Source organism: Phoxinus phoxinus, assembly GCF_949152265.1.
Source record: "Phoxinus phoxinus genome assembly, chromosome: 22".
Classification (NCBI taxonomy): domain Eukaryota; kingdom Metazoa; phylum Chordata; class Actinopteri; order Cypriniformes; family Leuciscidae; genus Phoxinus; species Phoxinus phoxinus.
In genome coordinates, this window is record NC_136897.1 from 11,174,982 (window position 1) to 11,199,472 (window position 24,491).

At 36.9% G+C, this 24,491-nt stretch overlaps 1 protein-coding gene across 1 annotated transcript in view; it reads right to left on the minus strand.

Moving 5' to 3' along the window:
• The window catches only part of efna2b (ephrin-A2b), a 146,335-nt gene extending 122,468 nt beyond the window's left edge, over positions 1 to 23,867 (minus strand). The window contains exon 1 of the mRNA XM_079598476.1: positions 23,001 to 23,867. Within this exon, the coding sequence (XP_079454602.1) occupies positions 23,001 to 23,140 (140 nt within the window). The 5' untranslated portion in view covers positions 23,141 to 23,867. The remainder of the gene's footprint in view (positions 1 to 23,000) is intronic.
• Positions 23,868 to 24,491: the final 624 nt, after the last annotated feature.

A 24,491-nucleotide genomic window follows, 5' to 3' on the forward strand; every position in this document is an offset into this window, starting at 1 on the left:
GCCAAATCACTGCTCTGAAAGTTTACAATATACATGCACTCCTAAACACTGCTGTAAACTTTAATTATGGAGCCAGTGGTGCAGTAACACATAATAAAATGCGCTTGATAGCTTTCCAAGGGTATTTCCCCCCTGTATGCACCTGCTCTGAGCGACAGTCACTGGAAATGTGCTGTTCTACCTCCCGCTAACAATGACAGAAATGACAGACAAACAATGTACTGTATGTGCTCAAGTCAAAGTCAATTACCATAGTTTGAACCTGTCCTGGAACATTTGACACTTACACGTTTGAAGTAGAAAGACTGAAATAGTGTTTTCTTGTAAACACTCCAATAATCATGGTTTACGTCAGTGTATGAATATTAGCTAATTTTCAAGTCAAAACTAAAACGTTAAAACATTACATTAAAATTAGAAATTGTTTATTAGCACAATGATTTGCTAATTTATTTGCTAACATATTTAACTTAAATTAATTAAGTGCCAGGGACAAAATCTAGCAATGAAGAATCTATTCCACAAACAAAACAAAGGCTAGGATGCTAAAGTAGCTAATCTGCTAAAATTCTGCTATAAAGGAGTACTTGTATTCACTGCCATTAATAAAAAATTAAGAGGGTGTTTCAGCTCTGCTAATATACAGTAACTGCATGCCATTAAAGTGAGCGTTAACAGCAAAAGAGATATATCTACGGCATGTGTAAATTGAACATGGACATTAATTTCCTGCTAAACGAAGAGTTAGCTCAGCTAGCAGCTTGTAATGGGCTCCGCTTGTATATCTTTAAACATTTCTGTGAAGCTGAATCTATTAAACAGCCTAATATTGCTCCAACACAAAACGGCAAAAGTAAGTGTCCATTCTAATAGTTTCAGCCGGTGCAGTTTATTGAAGTGTCTTATGGCAATTAAATCCTGAGCTCAAACAGCCGAGCCTTACAATGTGAGGGAGCCCCTTTAATTAAAGGCAGGGAAAATTAGTCTCAAATGTGTAGCATGTTCAATTGCTTCTGCTCGCTTAGTTCAATGAGCAATGGACCGAGATCAGGTGGGTTTATTTGCTCTCGGGACCGAATCTGTGTCCAAGGCTCTGTAGAAAATGCATGCAAATACTGAGTCAGCTTTTCCAACATTAAAATATGTTAGCCACAGGGGTGCTTTCTTTGGAAGCCATTTTTGTTGTAAAACCACAGAGGGACAATTTTAACTAACAAGGCCAAATCCTTTCACAATTATTTTATTAAGTACATTTACGTGGTATACGCATGGGCCGACTATGTTTCCCCATTTGCCCTGTGCACATTTATCACTGTCCATTCACAATAGTGTGAAATTGATCTAAAAAAATAAAATAAAAATAAAAAACAGTTACGTAAGGCTGATGCAGATTCAAATAGTTTGCTAATCAATTCTATTATTTAGTCAACTTAGGTAAACAAATAAGAAAATATATGCAATTATCAATAATATATGCATTTTCTCTATTTTGCCTACAGACCACCCACAAACCTTGGAATCACATTTGGTTATTCGGGTATAATGTACAAAAAATATATTTTTAGAAGTTGTATATATATATATATATATATATATACAAAACATACTGGAGTAGGCTATGTTTTACAAGAAAATACTAAATAACTTTTTTCACTTCAAAATTTCACGTTTAATTCAAAACGTTACTTGCTGTTTCTATGTAATTATTTGTAAAATTTGAAAAAAGTGAAAATTGTTTCAAAGTAAATCATACACCATGTTTTTTTTTTTTTTAGTAAAGCTATATTTTGATTGGCTTCGTGAAACTTTGTGGCAATCCAGACGAGAGAGTAGAACTGTTTGTTTGCTTTCTGAGCTCACTTGATGTCTAACCATTATTTTAATTATTTTTAAAGACAGGTCTATTATTATTCACACTCGTAAACATTCCATAAAAAACAACAGCAATTGGTCGTTCTCTTTATGTCTAAATAGGGGTTCTTAGCCAGAATAAGCTGCGTTGTGAACCAGACTTAATGCCATTTACTCAAACGTCTGTCTAGACAGGACTAAAAAAAGGGCAGAACACCATCTTCAAACACAGTTATAAACTCTCCATTCAGGAATTCAACATCGTCTGCACTTTCGTGATTAATTCCAAGTTCAGAACCGCAATTTCCCCAGCATAAAACACACTTCTTGGGGAGAATGGTCTATGAGTGTGCTTCCAAACTTTCATGAGTTTGTAACATTAACATTAAATCAGAGAGCAAACTGGACCTCTGCCCCAAATCGCAAAGAAAAGAGCATTATAACCTTTGAGCCAAGCAAATATCTTGCTCTCTCCACTCCATCTCCTCCTCCTCCTCCTCCTCCTGGTCGGCTCATCCCTCAATCCATCCTGCCTTCTCCTCCCACAATGCTGACAAGCAGGCCCATTGGATTTATTTATTTATTTGTGTCCCCTACTCACCAAACCTCCTTCCAAAACCTTTCCAACGCCTTTCATTTCCACTCCAAACGCTGAAGCCAGTGAACCATTTCCATAATCTCCATTAAACACTTCAAATGGGCCCTTTAAGAGCGCTCTCATTTGCATAATCCCATTAACTCTCCTGTTATTGCTCTGCCTTTACCATCGTCCTCTGCCCCGCTCGTACGGCCGCCCCAAAAAAATGGAGAAAAGAAAGGAAGAACTAGGAGGATTTTAGGCCAAGGTAAAAAGAAAATCAAAGGAGATGGACCCTTACAGAGGAAATCATTTCATAAACAGAGGATTGTGGTAGTATTAAGTGGTGATTATGAGTTTACTATGTACGAGGTGCTGTCCAATAGGCCAGTAAGGTGGACTTTCTAGTTAAGGACTTATAACAAACAAACATCTTGGTTGAAATTAATCTTATTAATGGCTTGATGCTAAAAACATGGCAACTAACATTGTTTGTGATGAAACTCAATGAATCAAACAGTTTTTTGGTTCAGGCACCCAGCCTAAATTTGAACATGAAAAATAAGCACAAAATTTATATTAAAAAAATCTCTACTAATTGGAATAGCTCAACTTATTTGTTCATAGACTTTAAATGAATAAATACATAATTTAAAAATCATCATGAAATCAAAATTGACCATTTATTTTTTTGAATATTGAAGAGCATTTATTTTATTTATTTTTTACAATTCATGTTCCCTTTTTATCTTTAAAAAAAATAACTTCCCCTTCCACTTGACATCTCTTCTCTTTTCTGATGACGTGTGAGGGCAGGACAACCTTTCACTGACATGAGATCACAGCAATAGCTAACCACAGCAATCCAATCAATTCCCAAGAACAAGTGTTCTTGTTCAAGAAGCCATTTCAACAATAAGGAAGAAAATAGATCTCAACTTCCATTGCATGCCGACTTGAATGTGTGTCAAATAGCACTGAAACCATAAATACTTATTGAGACTGGCCATTGGGTCCGTGAAAGCGCTATATAAATGCAGTCCATTTACCATTTGGTATGACATGATATATTTGAACACTGTAAAAAAAAGTTGCCACCTTACATTTTTAAGTGCAAACAACTTGGAAGTCATTTTAACTTAAATTACATTAACTTATTTAAAATGATTGAATCTTGTATAACTTATAAAAAAAGGTTGAAATTGCTTAACTCATGTTGATAAGTAAATGCAATGTAAAAACACATGTTGTCATAACTTATTGATCATATTTTTACAGTGAAAAAAAATCCTACTATTTTTTTTATTTGATTCAATAAAACCTCAATATCATAACAATTATTCAAATAGCAGACTGCACATTAAAATATACAGTAAATTGCTCTTTAAATAACTGGTGACTTGGGGAAAAAAATGTGTTCTTACACATGCATACACATCCAGTCCCACACGCAGCTGTGATTTTCCTGAGGAAATACCCACAGTAGGCTGTGGTATAGTATCACATGAGAAAATATGTTCCCTGCCAGGATATGGGCTATCAGAGATGGGTACCAGAGTTATGGTCAGTAAGAAGCCAACGTGGCAGATTTGGAGAAAGACTAATGCCAATCTGCCAGGCAATGTGTTTGTTTGTTTTTGTAATGAAGACTCTCTTAAAGTTCTACTGTGAGCAACAGAGAAAACCCCAACAGAAGGGAAACGTGGTCCGGGGCTAATGGCACCTGTGTAATGCATGTTGAAGAATTCTGCACTAGCCTTGGGTTACATTGGTGGGAATTCACACCAGCAAAGTCTTGAATGATTTCTGGCCAAGGGTAAAAGTACAGAGTGACGGAATGCTCTGAGCTGTAATATCATGTTTCAGATTCCCAACACCCTCCTCAACCTCGAAAAAAGCTTGAAGGATGTGGGGCCCCATTTGAATGATACATTGTACATACACGTGTTTACTGTAAGCAACACTTATCAATCACTCGCGTGTGGTTCCGTATCTGACAGTGTAATGGTTTGAATGTACTGGGAGGCCGGAGGCTGTGTCGAACCGGCTCTTTTTGATCAGGGAAGCATGTCTTTAAAAGAGCCATTACATAAATGCACCGCATAATTCATTCCATTTCTTTCTACTCGGATCCAAATAGCTCGAACCCGTGTGTAACTAGGTCTCATTCCCTGCGGGTAGGGAAAGATATGAACAACAGTTATTCTTTGGTTTTAAATGATTTATGAAAAGGCTACATGCAGCGATCTGAAGTCATCCATAATGAACAGTCAATGGGTACAAAAATGCTTTCATTTCATGAGTACATACTATATTACTCAACAGAAATTAAACAATGTATATCAAATCACAGGCTGGCAAAAGACAATAAAGAAAGTGTTGTTTGTTTTTCATTAGAGAGGACTCTTTTCTGGAGTGTGGTAATAACATAACGTAGAGTTTGCAGAAAGGTCAACATGTTCCCATACATGACATTTTGTCTGAATAAACAATAATGAATACATTAATTTGTGTCTTCAGGTCCAAACTGTAGTCAAAAGTTCACAACATACAAAAACTGTCCCTTGTTGGCTCAATTAGTCTGAACAAAAAGTTGTATAATTTTATATCCTTGTCAATCAAAAAAAGTAATTCCTGATTTTAGACGATGAAGAGGCAATAGAACAGGACATTCTATGAGATAAACATACAGAAGCAAAATTCCTGTCAAAACTGCCAGTCAAACAGATTTGCACTTTGAGCTTCCCCACAGTAGGATCATCCAAGCCAATTAACTGTCCAATATTTTGAAATGACTGGGGTCAGTATAACTATACCTTGAACCGCAGATTAATTAAAGTGGGCATTCCACAGTGTCAGTTCCAAAATTAATATAAGAATCAGCCTTTTGTTCCTATTTTCAGACTCTTTCTGTAATTTTCTGTATTGCCTTTGCTGGAAAAAATAGCGTAAAATGTGTTAAACAGAGGTGAGGGTACTGAACTTGCACTGGTCATGTCATCAAATTAGCCAAAATATTTAATAAATGAACATTCAAGGGGCAGGACACACGTAGACAGACATTTAATTTGTTTTGTGAAGCTTTCGTTTAAAATTTGTTCTGCAGGCACAACCAGGCCATCAGTCACCCTGCTGCCCAGTCCTCTGCATCAGCCATTAAAATCCCAACCACAAAATAATACAAGTTAAACTCAAGAGTGTTTTCTAACTCTCACAAGTGTCTCAAGTTTTCTGTTAGATATCAGACAAGTAAAAGCCCAAGTTTAACAGTTGTGCCGTAACTCAATGTGGCGATGCGATTGTGACCGGTATGATACCCCGAGGCTATTCTACAGTGAAAGTATCGCCCACTGTACAGGACTCTTGAGCTTAGAAGAGAGTGGGTGTTGGGTATAAGGCCCCCTGAAGGGCAGGGATTAAGGGCAGTATTAACAAAGACTTGTGCACTGTGCCACTGCAAACCAAGCCGGTACTGCAGAGGCCAGCATTCTACATAGTACAAACACTGGCAAAGCCAAGAATGAGTTTCAGAGTGTCTAAAGAGGCAATATATCGTAATACAAAACTAGTCGTTTGTAAAAGAGCAATAATCCCTCTGCCATTTTCCCCTGAGTGCCCTGGGATTTAATAAAGTTTGTCTAATGGATAAAATATGTCTCTCTTCGTTTCCGACACAGTAAACATATTAAAAAAACAGCCTTTAGTACAGCAATACCTCAGTACTGAACTGACCAGTAAATACGCATTAGCCTTTTTTAGGTGCTTGGATGTCTGGGATGCTGTGAAAAAAGCAAATGTGCTTTATTCAAGAGTCATTTAAATAACAATCGAAAGTCTAGTCTTCATCTGTCAGCTTAGATACAGGCTAGTTTGAGCCACTGGCTTTTGAAGTTATCCGAGAAGTACTCAATGCATTTTATTGATGCCACCCCCTTCTCCAGCACACAAAGCCCATCTACACCCTGTGGTCTGTTGAAGCTGATCAGTCATGCAGACTAGTTCAACCAACAAGGCTTGATTTCCTCCAAAAAGGCCTTGAACAAAGCGCCTTTAGCCCTCCCATCATCTCTTTGGTTCTAAGAGTTGTCTCAACTTTAATTGTAGCTCTAAAGGGTGTAGTGCAGGGGACACGGAGGCCCTCATCCCGACCGGACCTGCAGATGCACCTTCTATGGGAACATCGGTTAATTGCGACCACCGAACTCTGACGGAGGATGAGGCAAAGGTGGGGGCTGCTGTTCCTAGACCTCTGAAATCCCTTTTGTAAAAGCTAATGTGGCAGAAAAGACCCTTGCAGCGGAGTCTCTCTCTGCCGATTTAATCCCTGTGTGTGGAGTGAGCTCCTCAATAAAGGGCTCAGTGGCCCGGTGCTTCCGAGGATTTCCTAATTGCCCATTCTGCAGACAGATTAAAACAGCCTCACCAGCACCTACTAGCACTTAGAAAGGGAGACTGTAAGGGATCAAACCAGGATGAGCCCGCCGCTCTTCCAAAGGCATCAAACATGTCCACTTACTGGGCACAAACATACTGGTCTTGAAGCTCAAGTTTCAAGATGTCACCGAGAGCTCACCAAAAGATCGACCCCTGAACTCCTTTCGGTTTGAAAGACCTCTCACCTTTCCAGTCCTCCTGGATGTTTAGATCACTCGCCGCACTGCGAGTCACCGTTCGACTCCTGGTCTCCCTCCAGGCAGGCAGTTCAGTGCACAGAAATTTCCCCCACATCCAGGCGAGGCCCCAAATGCTCTTTCTTTTTATACCATCAAATGCAGGCCCATCGAGATCACATCTTGAAAAGTCCTTAGCGTAAGGCGTGGTTATGAACCATGCTAATGACCCATGAAATTCCCTCTTTCCTCGACCTGAGCAGCAGCAGCATAAGGCAGTGGCTTTTCATAAGAACTAAGTGCGCTGCTGCCTAGTGAGCAAACGGTTACTTTGACCACTGGCTACAGGTTTCGAGAGAAAAAAAAAAAGAAAGTCTGTTACCGTTACATGAGGTAAAAAGACATTTTCCCAGAGTGCTTGGTAATGGAGTGTATTAAGCGATGTTTTTTACAGCATACGGGAATGGTAAATGTCATACTCTCAGTGTGTCCGAGTGGGAGGCTCTCTAATGGAGAGGAACCGGTTAATCCTGCTGACCGTGATGTGTTGACATGCAGAGCCGCTGAACAGCCAGACATGTGGAACAGACGCAGGACAAAGAGATGATCTAATGATGCAGTAAGGAAGCCGAAACAGAGCCATCAACACACATTGCTCTTCCAAAATCTAGTTAAGGCCTCCCATGCTGCCTCCAAAAATGAGAGCATTGTTCTTCACCAGAATGCAGTGAATTTTTTATAGATAGACTGCAGTTATATAGTTATATATAATCATTCAATACCAAAAAGAAAAAAAAACGGTTTCTTGAGTACAAAATAGGCTTGAATGATTCCTTATTAGATGGTTCAGGCTTTGAAATCACAGTAATTAATTATATTTGAAAAGATATTAAAATAGAAAACAATTATTTTATTTGTAATAATATTTCACAATTTTACTGTTCTATTGTACTTTTGATCAAGAGATTTTCTTTGAAAAAGTATACAGAATCGTCGAACCTTTGCATTTAACACTCAAATGTGATCTTTAAAAGCACATATTTTTTTGTTTGTTTGTTTGTTTGTTTTGTGACAAAATAGTGTAGAATTGTGATAATCTGCTATTTACTGATTATCGGCCATATAATAAATAGTTTTGGACAGAATTTTATTATCGGCGCATCCCTATTTATCGATTTTATTTTAACATTTGTGTGTGCTGCATATACTTATTCTTTGTTAGGATGCTGTCTAACAAATCATTTGCCTATGTAGGCCATATGAAACAAGGCAGCTCGCTAGGTTTAGGAATAGAGCTATCAGTGTTGACAATATTTTTCCAAACACACACACTCGCACACACACACCATGATGAAACAGCACATCTGTGTGACCTAAAAATAAGACATTATGAACTGACAGCAATATAGACAGATTATGTGTCTCACTGATGTGTTTGGTTTAGATTTTTTCTTCACCGGAGGGTTAATGGTGATGGAATAAGAGGTTAATGACACTGAATCTCCTGTGATTGTTGCCATTGTCACTGAACTCCAAACATCTGGAAGAAAAGGGATAGAAATGGATCGTTCATTTGACCTTGTGACTGCCCTCAGCGTTGGAGAGAATTCTCCATCATAATTAACTATCTGGGTCAAACTACAGATGAGGAAAGGTTACGTTCAGAAGTTTTGTACATTTCCATGCAAGTTTAATGAAGAACTGAATAAACCAACTCCAACTGTTTCTCAGTATTGTTAAAATACACCGATACCAAATTTTGGTATCTGACAAAAATCTGCTGCTGTTTAAATTTGAAGGCAAAGTGAAACAAAGCATCAATGCATGATTTGAAAATATACAGCATTGATTACAGAATTTAAAAATGAATTATCGTTACTATTAATGATACTCAACATTTTACAGTAGACATCTCAAATTACAAACTCAGTCAGATAATGAGGAAAGTACCGGTGGAAAAGGGCACACTTTAAAATTAAGAAAGTTTGTTTCAATATTCATATCTCTGTGCAGGGCCTGATTTATGGATTTACATATTATGACATGGGACAAATAAATGTTTGCTCAGATTAAGTTCCAAAGTTTTTGACCGGCGAATTTCATGTTTTTTTCTGTTCTTAGAATGGCCTCATTAGATTAGATTAGATAATAAAACGGTATTAATCCCTGTAAGGGGAAACGCATTTGCCACCATTGCACATAGACAACCACAAATAGACAAATAAACATTAAAAACAACAACTTTAACTTCATTAAAAAAAACTAACTGCAGTAGGAATAAAATACCTTCTAAATCGCTCTATGGAACACTGAAGCATTACTAATCGTCCACTGAATGAGCTTTTAAGTCCACTAAAGATACAGTGTAGTGGATGACCTTTGAAACACAGAATTATTTTTAATTTTGCCCTCGTTCTCTTTTCCACAATGACCTCAAGTGAATATTAAGGCCAATAACCGAACCAGCCTTTCTAGTCAATTATTAATCCTATTTGTATCATCTACAGTGATACCACATCCCTAACAGAGCACCGCATAAAACAAAACACTAACCATTTTTCCCTGATCAAAAACATAAAGAAACTTCCTACTGACACTGAGGCAACTTACATCCACATCAACTTACAGGTTATAAAGTTTATTGTAGCTGTAGCTATGTGGGTGCTTCATTTTTTTCTGTTATTTGGTCACAATCTCATGTTATTTACAGGCTATTTAAGACCCCATTGACTATGACTCGATGACAAATGCAAGACTAAACATTCTTCTCCGCAAAAAAAAAAAAGAAACATACACCTTTAGCCTTTATATATAGTGTTTTAGTAAAGAAAGAAAGAAAGCTGCACTTATTCAAACTTACCTTTGAAGTGCTACACATCATTTTTGGATAGTTTCTGCTTGTTTGTAAAGCATTTAATATTGAGGCGGGTAAAGTTATAAGGTTTTACTGACAGTTTGAGGGGCCAATGGAGTTACGATCTTTAGTCACAGGCTTTTAATTTGTTAAATATTTGCAAAACCCACAGACAGCATAACAGGTAATAGTAGCCAATGATTTGTAGAATTTTTTTTAAAATGTTGAAATATGGAGATACGAGTTTTCTACCTGACAGCAATGATATTTCAATTTTTATTACTTTGTAAAGTAACTGTCTTACAGAAATTTTAGCATTAGAGTGAAATAATAATGATTTTTTTTTTTATTGTAATAGGGCCCCCCCCCCCCCTGGACCTTTAAGCAAAGGCACATGCCGAGACTGCCTATGCATAAATCCGGCCGTATCTGCATGTCTGTAATTAATTTTGTAATATCTCCTTTAGTATCATATGGAAATCTACCACCCAAATTCAACGGTTCATCTACTCACCGCTGCATTGAGTTTTCGATTTAATATTGATATTGGAGGTAACAGGGGCTGGCATTCTGCTTCTGAAAATATCAATAAAGTAACTGAGCACTCAAGTGGCTTGATATTCAAAAATGGTTGGAAAAGACACAAAGAGAATCGAGGAATGGCCTACCATTAAAACGGTTGCTTTGATGAATTCCAGCTTGCCCTGTTAAGTGCCCTTTACCTGTCAGACACATGATTTAGAGATGCCGTCTGTGAGATCTGGATCAGGGATGTTTTAGTACTAAAAAAATCAGAATAATTCCCATTGGCATTGGGAAAAAACATCAAATTAATATATCGTTACACTGTGCTTTGGTTAAACTCTTTAGAAAAGAGATGAATAGGCCATAGTGTACTTTTTAGTGTAAAAAAAAAAACTTATATCAAACGTTTGTACATTACTATCATGATAGTATCAAATGCTAAATAATCATAACAATGATGAAAATAGTGTAGCCACAAGTCATACAGTTGTGGTCAGAATTATTGGCACCCCTGGTAAATATGACCAAAGATAGCTGTAAAAAAATAAATCTGCATTGTTTATCTTTTAATCTTTCATTCATTTCAATTAAGCAAAACAATCGAAAGTGGGGGAAATGACATTATGAATATTTTTTTTTCTCAAACACTTTGGCCACAATTATTGGCACCCCTAGAATGTCTCTGAAACATTTACATCCTTTTTAAGCATACCGTTGTTGTCTAACCCTTAACATTGAAAATTCCCATTTCCACCATCAGGGCAATAATTAGGAATTAAGATGTGTCTATATTGTCTATTGTCTATACACCTACTGCACTGCCACCAGATGAGTTTGGTGCAAACAGGGATAAAAAGTACCCCATGCCCACGGTAAAATATTCTGATGGATATTTAATGTTGTGGGCCAATTTGTTTTGCAGGAGGTCCTGGACATCTTGTTCAGATACATGGTATCATGGATTCTAGCAAATACCAACATTTAAAAAAAAATCAAAACCTGACAGCCTCTGCTAAAAATCTTATAATGGTAGTGTTTGGATCTTCCATTACGACAACGATCCAAAACAAACATCAAAATCAACAAAAAAATCTGTCACAGAGCACAAAATGAAGCTTCTGCCATGATCATCCCAGTCCCCTGACATGAACCCTACAGAAAATGAGTAGGGTGAACAGAAGAGAAGAAGCACCAGCATGGATCTGGGAATCTGAAGGATCTGGAGAGATTCTGTATGGAGGAATGGTCTCTGACCTCTTGTCAGGTGTTCTCCAAACTCATCAGGCATTATAGGAGAAAACTTAACTTGGTAAAAGGAGGTTGCAAAAATTATTTAATAAAAGGGTGCCAATAATTATGACCAATGTGTTTTGGAGAATTTTTTTTATTTCATAATGTGATTATTTTACATCAATGAAAGGTTAGATTTTTATTTTTATTTTATTTTTTATGAAAGATCAAATGGATAAACAATGCAGATTTATTTTTACAGCCATCTTTGATCATATTTACCAGGGGTGCCAATAATTCTGACCATAACTATAACTATATCAGATTTGTAACAATGGTTGATCAGAAAACAAACAAAAAAATGACTTATTTTTTTTAATAATCAAAGAACCACTGCAATATTTAGCCAATACTGGCTTGTGCAACATATTCCATGAACGAATGTCATTCAAGACTTTAAATATGAAAATAAAATAATTTTCACAATAATTAATTTCCAACACTAATCTTTCTTTATCAGTAGACATGCAGTTTCTTTCCTCCCCCATGAGACGTGGCTGAGGAGCCGTGGAATTCTGAAGGAACCTCAAAGCCCTCTGGAGGAGTTTGGCTTTTCAAGACAAAATCCTTGGATTAAAAATACATCCTTCTTGGGATTTTCTCTCTGTTTGGCCTTGAACAGACCAAAGTCCTGCGGGTTGTCATCAACCCTTGTCACACAGAACATGAAGCATGTGATAATAATCATAACCAGAACATTATGTGAACAGATCAGGGCTGAGAATCTATCTCATTCGCTAAAATCAGTCCAAACACACTAACGATAAACAGTAATATCCAGTTAATTTAAAAACTAATATAATTTTAATCAGGGGTATGTTCAAGCTAAAGTATGACTGATTTGTGCAACTAGCCTCACCAAAAACAGCATTTATTTATAGAAAATAACTACGTTTTTCAATCAAGTTACCCATGTCTCTCATTGGTCAAAATAACAGACAGAACTCCATTGGGTGAGCCACTGTTGCTATGTCAGGCTGGTCAGGGTTTGCAAACAGAATTTGTTTTGATAGCACATCAGAGACAGTGTTTACACTTTTCAGGGGAATCAACTTATGAATGTCTTACTTGTAGTTAGCATATTATACTGGAATGCTAAAAAGTATTTGATCATCAAAAAACAAACACGAAGCGTGTGGCCAAATGTTTGTCGCCAACAATAATGTCAAACATACCTTTGTTTTGGACTACAACTGGAAGCTGGGATGGTGCAGTGAAGTGAGTCTATAATCCTGTTAGCGTAGCACCTGAGTTGAAATGGCTAATCCTGTTTAAACTCACAACACTGCCCAGGTAATCTTCCTGTGTCCTGATCAGCAGCTGGCTCGTTCACAGCGCAAAAGGTGAGACATCAATCCGTGATCACACCTGTGCCGGGATTAGCCAATTCATGGCAGAATAACGTACAGTATATGCCGTGGAAATGTGCAAGATAAGTACTTCTCTAGCTTCTGTCAATGGGTTTATATGCAACGCTTCTTTTCAGCGCAAATCTGGACTGAACACACTGACCTGCTGAAGCTGAATCAACCAATGCAATTTATTTCCAATAGTGTATAAAAAATATGTATGTAGCCTATATATAACTGAAATTCAATTGTCCCTTGCACTACAGCCTTGGCCCCCTGTGCTTAAACCACAACGCAATTTAGAAATCTTAATATTTAACAATTTTCCATGGAGAACATATTTTTTTCTTACCAAACTAATTCAAGAGTTACATTAAAACTCGAAGTATGTATTTCCAAGAATCACATTATAACACATGGGCCAAAGGTACCACTGCAGGCTTGTGAGAATTTTTATTTTTTTTGCTTTGCCTGTCACAGTAACCTACATTTGGAGGCAACCGAGGCATTTTTGAAGCTGTTTCGGGCATATGCAGTCCCGCCCGCACACAGCTCAATCATCCTACCCATCATGCACCATAAAAAGGCCGAACCGCTCTCTCTCTCTCTCTCTCTCTCTGTGTATTTTACGGTCTCTTTGACTTTCACAAAACAAGCAGAGAAAACTAACTGATCTTCACTGTTACAAACATACGGGTGTAACGAACATCAGGAAAGTTCTCTCTTTGAGGAGGAAAGTGTATTTTTACAGTGTTTTACCCAGCATAATATACAGAGTCATGTATAGTATATGGCAGATGTCGAGTGGGTCATTTCCTAAATTTGGATCTGTAGACGTTTCAAGTCAAATATTATAATATTTGTGTGCATACTACTTTTTTTAAAGCTTTGCATTGTGCAACAACAACAAAAAGACTACAACTTACTACAAGCTCAGCAAACCCGAAAAGAATCTACTATTGAACAAAGGTCAATTTTAACCTAAAAAGCCAATACCGTTGACCGTTTATGCCTGTATAGAAATTAACTTTCAAAAATAAACCTACTCTGAATAAATATATTCACGGGAGTAAAAAGCTTGACGACTAGCCCCATTCTCCACAATAACTTGTTAAAATCTGGTTGGCAAATAAGCTCACACAGTTATGATATAGTTTTGTCATTATTAATCGATTCTTTCTGCAGATCTCAACGACAGTCTCTCTCGCAGAACCCTTTCATCAGAAGACATCAAAAATTCCACAGTTTTTTCAGTCGGAAGCGTAATTGTCGGGTCGAAAAAAGGGGCACAGAAACCGACCTTCTTGTCCATGCCTGCTCCTGACTAAGACTATGAGAAAACAAAAAAATTTCACTAAAAGACACTTCTGAAAATTATACTGCTTCATGAGTAGCAAAAACTACCAAAAACCACTACACAACATTTTGAAAGGTCTAATAATATTAAAATATGCCAAAAAAAACAGTGTTCTTATTTGGGCTGCATTTCTGTGCTTAATGTAAACAAATTTAAACATTAAGTAACACCACACAAACGCATTGCAAAAATACAACAATATACAGGTAATATAATGAATGTATTAATGTCTAAATTATAAATATAGTTACCCCAACAAAGGGATTAAACCGGAATTCAGCAATATCATAATATCTTTATGAATCTACATAGTCAACAACGCATAGTTATTGAGCGTCATCAGTCTCCTACATTTGACATTGCCGTGTTACTCCCCGTCTAATATTATCAATGTTAATTTCATGAAATAAAAGATTCAGACCTACAGAAACTATTATGTACCATGTTTTTATTCACAAGTCTATCACAAACTAATTTTTTTTTTAAAACCAAAGAAAATAAATTTTTATTTGTTGAATAAATATTGGATTTTAACTGTATGTAACGTGCATGTTGTTTTGTTAAAATTAATGTTATTTTTACTGCTTAATTCAGCTTTTCTAAGTAAACGCTGAGCAGGATATGTCAGTGGTAAGCATAGCCGCAGATGCCGGCTGAGTTTATCAAACCGCATGGTTTGCAGTGCATGGAGAGCATGAGGTGATACAGCTATGCATTTAAAAACTGTCCCACTAACCCTGGCAGTGGGTGTGCAGCAGATATTTAGGGTAAGGGTCGGCCATTTTCCCTCATGGATTGGTCCCAAACCCAAGTCCCTGTTCTGCCAACACATTCCCTACATAAGAGGGCTTTTCTCGTTCTGCAAGAATGACAGGTTTGACGTATCTGCAGTTCAAGAGAGAAAACTCCCAGATGACTAAGGAGGCAATGTTCCACTTCTCACATGCTTTCCTATTCTTTTCCTTTAGAAATGTCGAGTTATTTGAAGGTCAAGGCCTACTGAGATGTGTGGGCAGCTCCTCCCTCTCACTTGAAGACAGAACCATGTGTTCAGTGGCTTTTCACCCCATTGGTGAAAAGAAGACATTTGTAAAGTGAAAACAGGTGAATCAACTAAACACATCAGCACTAATTCGGCTTTAGGGAGATGGAGTCACATGCACAACAAAATAAATACAATGTTTTTTAGATCAAATATAAGTCACCTGGTGGCTCCGGCATCAGGAATCCTCCTAAACTTAATTTAATTACTAAAACTTTACACCGCTGAGACATTCCGAGTTTTGCCAAGATCCAGGTGGTATTATATTTGTATGTATCATTTAGTAAAATATTCAAGTAATGTTTTTCTTTCTCTTAACTGAGAAATATATTTGTGAGCCACTTTGTAAGTGGGCACTTTCATGTCAAATGATCTTGTTTGCGATTTTAAATGTACATAAAATATTAAATGATATGAAACATATTTTAGAATAAAAATAAATAACGCATAAAATCTCTCTCCATAAATGTGAATATTTATAAACATAATTTATTTTGTGAGTATTTTATATATTCATAGTGTGAATTATAATTGAGGATTCTGCTAAATTTCCAACTCGCATGCATTCCACACAAAATAAAATAATATTTTATAAATACCTGTGTTATATTTCAGTGCAGCATGCGTTTCCATTTTTTATAGCGATGAGCATTTTTTCTGTCTTGTTGGCAATTATTACGGCAGTAAAACTGAATTACTTGAGGAAATGTAAAAAGTTTAACATTATCAACAATAAAATAAAATTTTAAATAATAATCAGGAAAAGGCACAGAATAGTACAGAAGACGGCACTGTTCGATTCAGACTGAATACGTCCAATACCTTATGATAAACTTATGAAGCAAAACCCATGTAACAATGTTTTTGAGGATCGTTTGACCGATGATTGTATCTTTATTTTTCTCAGGAAGTGCACTGTACTTTGACCATGTTAATACTGAATAAACATGTCAAAATAAAAATTATTCGGCACTGGCCGTTAAATTTTTTTCAGAGAATATATTAAATTAGTTATAGCACCGATGAGTAGCGGCATTTATTTTAAGTATTATATCATATAAGATTCCCGAAAAAAAAAAAAAATGTACAAGCAATTTCACAAATTTGGTTTGAGACATAAAATCACCCTCCCTTTCTTAGCAGAGAGCGGAGTGTATTTCCGAATTGAACTCACTTGAGGAGAGAAATGAGGAGTTTGTGGATGGACATAATGAGCCGACTGTATGTGGGTCAACAGAACTAAACTACAGTTCCAGCCGAATTAAGACAGTGAATAAATTAAACAATGTGATGCCTGGTGCCTTAAATTAGTTTTTCAAGAAATGTGATGTGTATATATATATATATATATATATTATAACATGAAATCAGCGTAATTCATATTAAGGAAAAAAATTAAGAAAACAAACTGAAAACCTCATTCGGTCCACAATACAAGAAAGAGAAAGTGGTTTTGGTGATCTCACTTCGCTTAAAAACAACCCCATCTGAGGGAGGGCTTTCTGGCACTCTGCGTCTCATAAATACTGTACACTAAATGAGAAAGGCCTTGGTCCTGAGAGAGAGGAGCGTCCTGAGCTAACTTGACCGAGAACCCAATAGCACCTGGATAAAAGCACGACAAGAAGATATTTAAACAAACACCTAGTCCTCAGATTTGCTATTTAAACCAAAGCCAGCATGCAATGCTGCTTTGAAATCTTCAGTTTTCTCTTCCGTTGAGGGGAAGATCCACCCATGAACAAGCACCTACCTCAAACCAAGTTTGAGTTCCCAGGATGCACGTGACTGCCAATGTGCTACGTGAATGTGGGTCAGGCATTAAAATTTATGAGTAATACAGAAGGCAGGGTGACGCTGTGATTGGGGCTGTTGCTGGGTATAAAAACAGACAAAAATAAACTGCCACACAAAGAGGTGAGGACGAAGGGGTGATAAGGTGCCCTGTAAGGTCCTGAGAATGAATTCTGGTTTGTGTCCACCGCAGAGAACAAGCGTAAAAATTGACTGTCATAGCGCCTGCACAGAAAGCATTTTGGCTGCTGCTTTCTATAAAAGACTTGTGACGGTTTAAACAGAGTGATTTCAAACTTTTTGAAAGCAGACAAAGAAAAATGTGTATGCCTTACAACAAAATAATTAAAAATAAATAATTCAATGTTTAAAAAAAATAAAAAGTGCAATGCTTGACCTATACTGTACATTATACAAAAATAACACTGCCGGTATTTTTTTAACAAAACATATCTGGCGTACACATAGAAACTAGCTTAAAATATTTCACTTTAAAATTCAAACAAACATGCGTTTATAAACACCAACCTTGAATGTCTATATTGTCTGTACACTAAAGTTGTTTGTTGTTGTTGTTTGCAAAGAATGTCACATCTGTGCAAATGTTCAGGTATGAGCAGTCAGTTTGTCGCAGGGTGGGGGGGCAGGACAGTGCAGATAATGGCGGAGAGGGTTATGTTACTCCTGCAGTAAAATTTAGAGAAGCACAACCGTTTCCACCATTCAGTGACTGGCACAGCGGGATGTTTTATTCCAACCTGAGGTAATGTAACTTTGATTAATGCTGAAAATTAAATAAGCAGATGAGTTGTCATTTTGTTCAACGAAACTTTGAACCTAGATTACTGATTGCGAAATGTTTTATTTCATACAGTCGTTTTAGGTAGAAACCATGCGGCAACTTTAATCTTTAATTACATGTTGGAGCCTTTTGATGCAATATGGCGTTAGACCATTTGCATCATTCACTGCCGACAAGGGCTCAATTCCCTTTTTGGTTCATGCATTTAGAGAACAAAGGTCTCATGAAACATTCTGTCATTGATAATCATTAGCAGATGAATCTGAAGTCCAGCGGTAAACATCAATAACAGAATGGAAGCATTATAGCTATAATAACCGCTGACCTACAGACCCCAGTAACTGAATTTCTTCCTACAGTCCTCCAACAGAAGTAGCTCGTAATCTCATAGAAACAAAGCACCAGTGAGGCTGCGTGACTCCATGCACCCATCTTAAAAGATGCACTGTTGTTTTAGCAAGTGGACACAGCTGACTGCCATTCCCACTGTAATCTGATTTCCAAACTAACGAATTCACTGTGCCCAGAGCGCTGTCAGTTTAAGTGCTTTCCCTCACTGTAGTAACTGCGTATTAATGGACGGGGGTCGTTGGGAAAAAAACAATGATTATATTTATACACTTTAATGGATGAGTTAATTTGATTAAACCACCGAACAAAACGGCGATCTCATGCTAAAGTTGCAATAAGTCACGGGATGGACGGCAATTTGGTGGTTGGAATGGGTTCTCTCTCAAAGTGTTTTCCTACAAAGAGGCAAAATTGTTCCCCCAACCCTCAGGACGGCAGGTCAGTCTTAGCAGAAGAAACACCCGGTCATGCATTGTGAAATTTGAGGTATTTCTGTCTAGATGAAACCAGACTGTAAATTGCCACCCTCCAGCTGCCCAGAAATGAATTATAAACACATACGGAGAGAATGCACAAACAAAGAAGTGGAAGCTGACTGAACTCTAAGTGCTGCTTAAAACAGAAAAATCAATTAATGTCAGGCACAATAAACTGGGCACTGGGTATGTATATGACTTGCCATAGAGAGATAAATTATTATTTTTTTTAAATCAGCACACTTTTTTGCTAAACAACTGTGTTATGAAAACGTGTTTAAGCGAACAACACAAAAGCTTGAACAAAATGTCTGAAAAACAGATGTTTTACCAAAACGATAATTTGTCACTACAATAAATGCAATAAAGTATATTTAGCATATTCATTTTTTCAACACTCTATGCTAGATAAACATGAAAATGCTAACTAAATTATAACTGTCAATAATATACTAATAGTTTCAAAATGCTGCCCTATGGTGATAAACCTCAAGAAAATTAGTTCTTAGTAATAAATTAAAATAAATTAAAATCTGGTTAGTTCTCATAGTATGACTGAATTAACCCCATACTCCATTTTTTGTCTTCGTCTTGCACCATAATCCAGAGGCAAGTGTGAGGGTTCACAAAATGGCGGACAGATCCGTAAACTGGGGCAGAATGTGGTGCAATGCCACCTACAGGAGCTGAAGTTTGACACGAGCATCCAAGGTCAAGCTTGAAGTCATTAATTTCAAGCATACCAATCACAATAGAGGTTAATGACCCTAAGAGAATAAAATCCATGTGGATTCAGACAGTCATATCTGTGTCTTGCCCTCATACAGAAGTCCTCTGACACTAGGCATCCCTCATAACCTTGAGGAACCAATTACACTATGCCAAAGAGCGAGAAAGTAAAATAAAACCATACAAAGAAATTATTCCCTACCAGAACAATGGGTTCTTGTTATAGTGAATTGATATTTAATAGTATTATATTGGAAAAAAATCAGATTTTTATGTGTCATTTTATTCGTTATGAAGAAACAATTCATTGCATATTTTACTGGTACGGGGAAAAGCTAAATCCAATAAAAATATTTCCTTTCATTAATTAATTAAAATAAATAATTATTATTCAATAATAATAATGATAGCAATAGAAAAAAATACCTAAAAGTATAACTACAAAAATAAAACGTTTTTGCAACGCTTAGCAAAACATCAATAATTGGACATGCCATTTAGTTCTCAGCACTTCACAAATTAAACTAAAGTATTCTTTCTAAGTCTGTACAGATAAGAGTGCCTACTAAATAGCTTAAAAACTAAACTTGATACACACACAAGCATTCACTAACTATTTAGCTGCTACACTCAAAAATGTAATCACAAAGATTACTCTTCGGACCTGAACAGCTCCATTCTGAAACGGTCCCGAAGTGCTGCATGATGCGGTACCTATGTGAAAACTCACATTTCACCCTAAATGCTCTTTATTGAGTCACCAGTCTCCTCGACCTCACCGTAAAGCCACAAGGGTTAAATCGACACCTCAGGGCTGAACTCATAGAGAGCAGAAATGTATTTCAGTGTATTTATTTATGCTCTGATTGGGGTCATTTAGCACAAGTCACTTCAGTCTCACACTTCTAATTGAGCCACACAACAGACTCAAACAGTCGAGACCTGACTCAAACCACACCAGACGGCACAGCTCGCTTTTATGGTGGCGTGCTAGAAAACCACAGCTCAGAATGAGCCCGCAAACTCGAATTTCAGTTTTCCAGGTTTGCAAACAACCAAGTCAAATCAATGGAGCTACAATGCATATCTGCTCTGCGTTTCTGACCGCCCAAACCTGGAAGAACTGATACATCTCATAGATTTACTGGCTGACCGGTAAAAATCAATAGTACGGGTTAAAAACTCTGCAGCCTAATAATAGAGATGCCTTTTCCCTGAGCGCTCTCTCTCACACACACACACACACACACAGAGAGAGAGAGAGGGAAGACCCATCTCAGTTTAGCTGAACAAACATTTCACTGCTCTGACATAGCACAGCAGACACAAACACACACAACTTACAGGTGAAAAAATAGAGAAAAATCTGCTGTAATCGGAGATTTAATTATTTGAATATATGGACGCATGGAATGCGGGACAGAAAACTTTTTTTTATTATTGTTTTTTCTTTTAGATTTGAGAATGAAATTGTTTTTGTTTTGTTTTTTGGGGGGAGGTCTAATATATAAATAATAGTATTAATGTACTACTGTAAGTTATTCTATATAACATATAAACCATTTACTTGTAATGCAAAAATCAAGCCCACTAACGTTTTAAATTCTTAAACTATGTGCAGTCTCTTTCTTAAACAACATTTTAAATAAATGATACACTCTACTCTGCATTCTTTCCTTTAAGATGAACTGGACAAAATTAAGATATATGCAAATAAAATTATCTTCTCTTTTTCCTTGTTAACTTCCTTCCATGCTATCGTTTTTCATTTAAAAAAAGAACAGTTCAATACAAACGTTCTTGCAAAAGACAAAAAGCAACAATCCCCAGCAAAAACTACAAATCTAGAACTCAAAAAAGAACTTTAGAAATTCTTCACAGAACTGAAGAGAACAAACATCTGTGGACCTTTCAGTAATGACTTCTAATTGGTTAAAACTGTGGCATGTAATGTATAAGTTTGACTGTGTGGTTACACAAAGCCCTGTCCTCTGCCAGAAACAGCCTTTGAGAGCGGTCTGATGAGGGGTGCTGGGGTGTACCGAGAGGGGGGCTTCATCTTAGACTATTTAAACCATATGGTGATATGAAATGAACAGTACTGATCCATCCTGAGAAACATTCACAAAGAATAGTAAACAAAACAGTCTCTTCAAAAGCTGACAGGATATCAGACTATGCATTTATTAACATATTTTGGGTGATAATCAACCCCGCACCCCAACGGCACACAATGTAACCGTACACAGCCCTCAGTAACTCATAACAGACACCAAGTGTCAAACAGTAAGCGTGCAATAAATGAGGCCATAAAGTTACAATATGCTCAGAGAGGCTGATTCTGTGAGAAGCCCTATAAGTACTTTTAAATGGAACACACGAGTTGTTAAAACAGTGCCCAAGTGAGGCATATTTGTGTGCGTTTTAAAATCTTGGTGGTTTTATGAGTGAAATCGCACATGAATAACTCAAATGGAAGACCCTGAGTGTCCCTTGATGTTTAGGACTGATTTAAATGACTTCACCTAAATTGTATCAGAACTGATCAAAGAAAAACATATTTAAAAAAATATTAATATATGGTGATTCTTTAATTGGAGGCTTTTTCGACAACTTCTAAATTGTTTAATCGATATGAAAATATACATCACACATCCTACAATAAAGATCGGAGTATATGGCCTGAGCAACCTTCGAGTGGATTTCAGGATAGTGAAATAATCTGTGACGTTAATGATTTTTTTTTTTTTTTTTGGGAGTAAAGTTGAAAAGCACAAATTAATTTATAAAAAGATACCGCCTTTATATTTACATAACCAATTATAAACTTTTTTTAGGGAAAAAAAAATAGTTTTCCTAAATGTTCAACATGATGGTAATGACAGCAATATTGTGGCACTGAATTTGACATAAAATACAATTATAAATGTAAATAATAATAAAAAACTTATAATAAAAATATGCTTATAGTGCAAGTAAAAACATTTTTTTTTTATCTAGATAGAAGATGAGCCCAACATAGTGTTTAAATGTTTTGAATATTGCATTGGCAACTATTTCTATTCTTCAAATTAGGGAAAATTCAAAATAAAAAGTTGGACACTAGAACACTGGAATAAGGGTTGTTTATATAAAGCCTTTTTTTCTAGGTCTAGAGGTTCCCATACGCACACATATACATACATACACACACATAATATATATATATATATATATGTACATATAAAAGGTCAAAATAAAATAAAAATACACAAAAGTGAAAAGTTCCAAACAACTCTGGCCTGACTGTAGTTTTGAAAAACTCGAGTAAAACCTGCTAGCCATGACTCTGCAATAGCAGTTGAAACTTGACTCACACTCATTTCAGTAGTGATGCACTGTGGTGTTTCTTACCTGGGATTCGTGCTGTTCCAGTACACAGCATACCGGTCTGAAATGATCTTACTGTCATCCGCACACACGGTGACCCAAAACAGGAAGACGACCATGAAAAGTGTCAACTCCATCTGATATGCAATAGAGTTCTTGTCCATAATGTCAATTAACAGGGAGAAAATACAAGCTCGGTTAATAATAGATGCGTTTAAAGAATGTGTGTGAGAGTCTTATTCAAAAGCATCACATTCTTCTGTGAAGCAATAAAAGTAAAGTCAAAGCTCAGTGAAAGAACTTATCACGGAGGATCCATCCAGCATCTCGAGCTCCACAGCTTGAGATGTTTCCATCTCAGAAGCACTGCTTGTCAAACTACAATAACGCTTGCTTTTCACATCCATTCTTTCTTCCAGTGGCTATAAAATAACTTTTTTTCAGACTCGTAAAAAGTGGCCAGATAGTTAGCATCCATTCAGGCGAACGTGCGCGCTCTAAAACCCTGCTGATACTCCACACATGCGCGTGGTCCGTGAGCCTCTTCTCTTAAGCCACCTGACCGAGTCGGTCTTCTTTGTCACCAGTCACTGAGAGTAAAAAGTAGCCAACACTTCAGTGTCGAACTGCCATGTGAAAGTTATCTCGGTCGCGGACTCGTGGCGCGCTCACAGACGCGATGCTGAACCCACACGCGCCGCATCACGCGCAAAGTTGACGGTGTGGCGCTTTAAATGTCGCTTCTGCGCGCGAACAACTTGCTGCTCCTTACAGACAGTCGCTCTCACGAGTGTGAAATGACATTTTATCTGTTTCCTACCTAAAGACGATCGGTCCTGCCTCCACAGCGCGCTGTCTCTCTCAGCACGTCTCAGTCTCTTCGCTGTATCCTCGACTGCGGGGCGGAGCTGCTTGAAGAGGGACCGCCTGGACCTACACACTGAAACTTTGGAGATATTGCCCGTTAAGAAGGCCATTATGAAATTTAACTTAATTACAGCTTGCATTTGACAAATAAAGATAAGTGCAAGATTGTGTGGGTTGTGTGACATGTTTTAAATGTTGTTGTTTGTAACATGAGCACTATAAATGTAAAATTGTTTGTAAATTTGCGGTAAAAACTAAATGCCAGCTGTGCTTACCACATCTTTACCGTACAAATTCAGGGACAATATTACAAGCATTACGGTGCGGTTTTTACCTCACTTTTACATGTAGGCTACTGTTCCTGGTGGTCATTAAATTATAACAATAATTTTGAGTAATAAATATAAAAATATATATAATAATTGTTTGCAAAATTAAATGTAAATAAATACAGTACCGGTCAAATGTCTGGAAACATTAAGATTTTTTAATGTTTCTGAAAGAAGTCTTTACTGCTCACCAAGGCGGTATTTATTTGATCAAAGTTACAGTAAAACAGTAATTTTGTGAAATAGTATTACAATTTAAAATAACTGTTTTAATGTTTTAAAAGTAATATATTTCTATGATGGCAAAGCTGAATTTTCA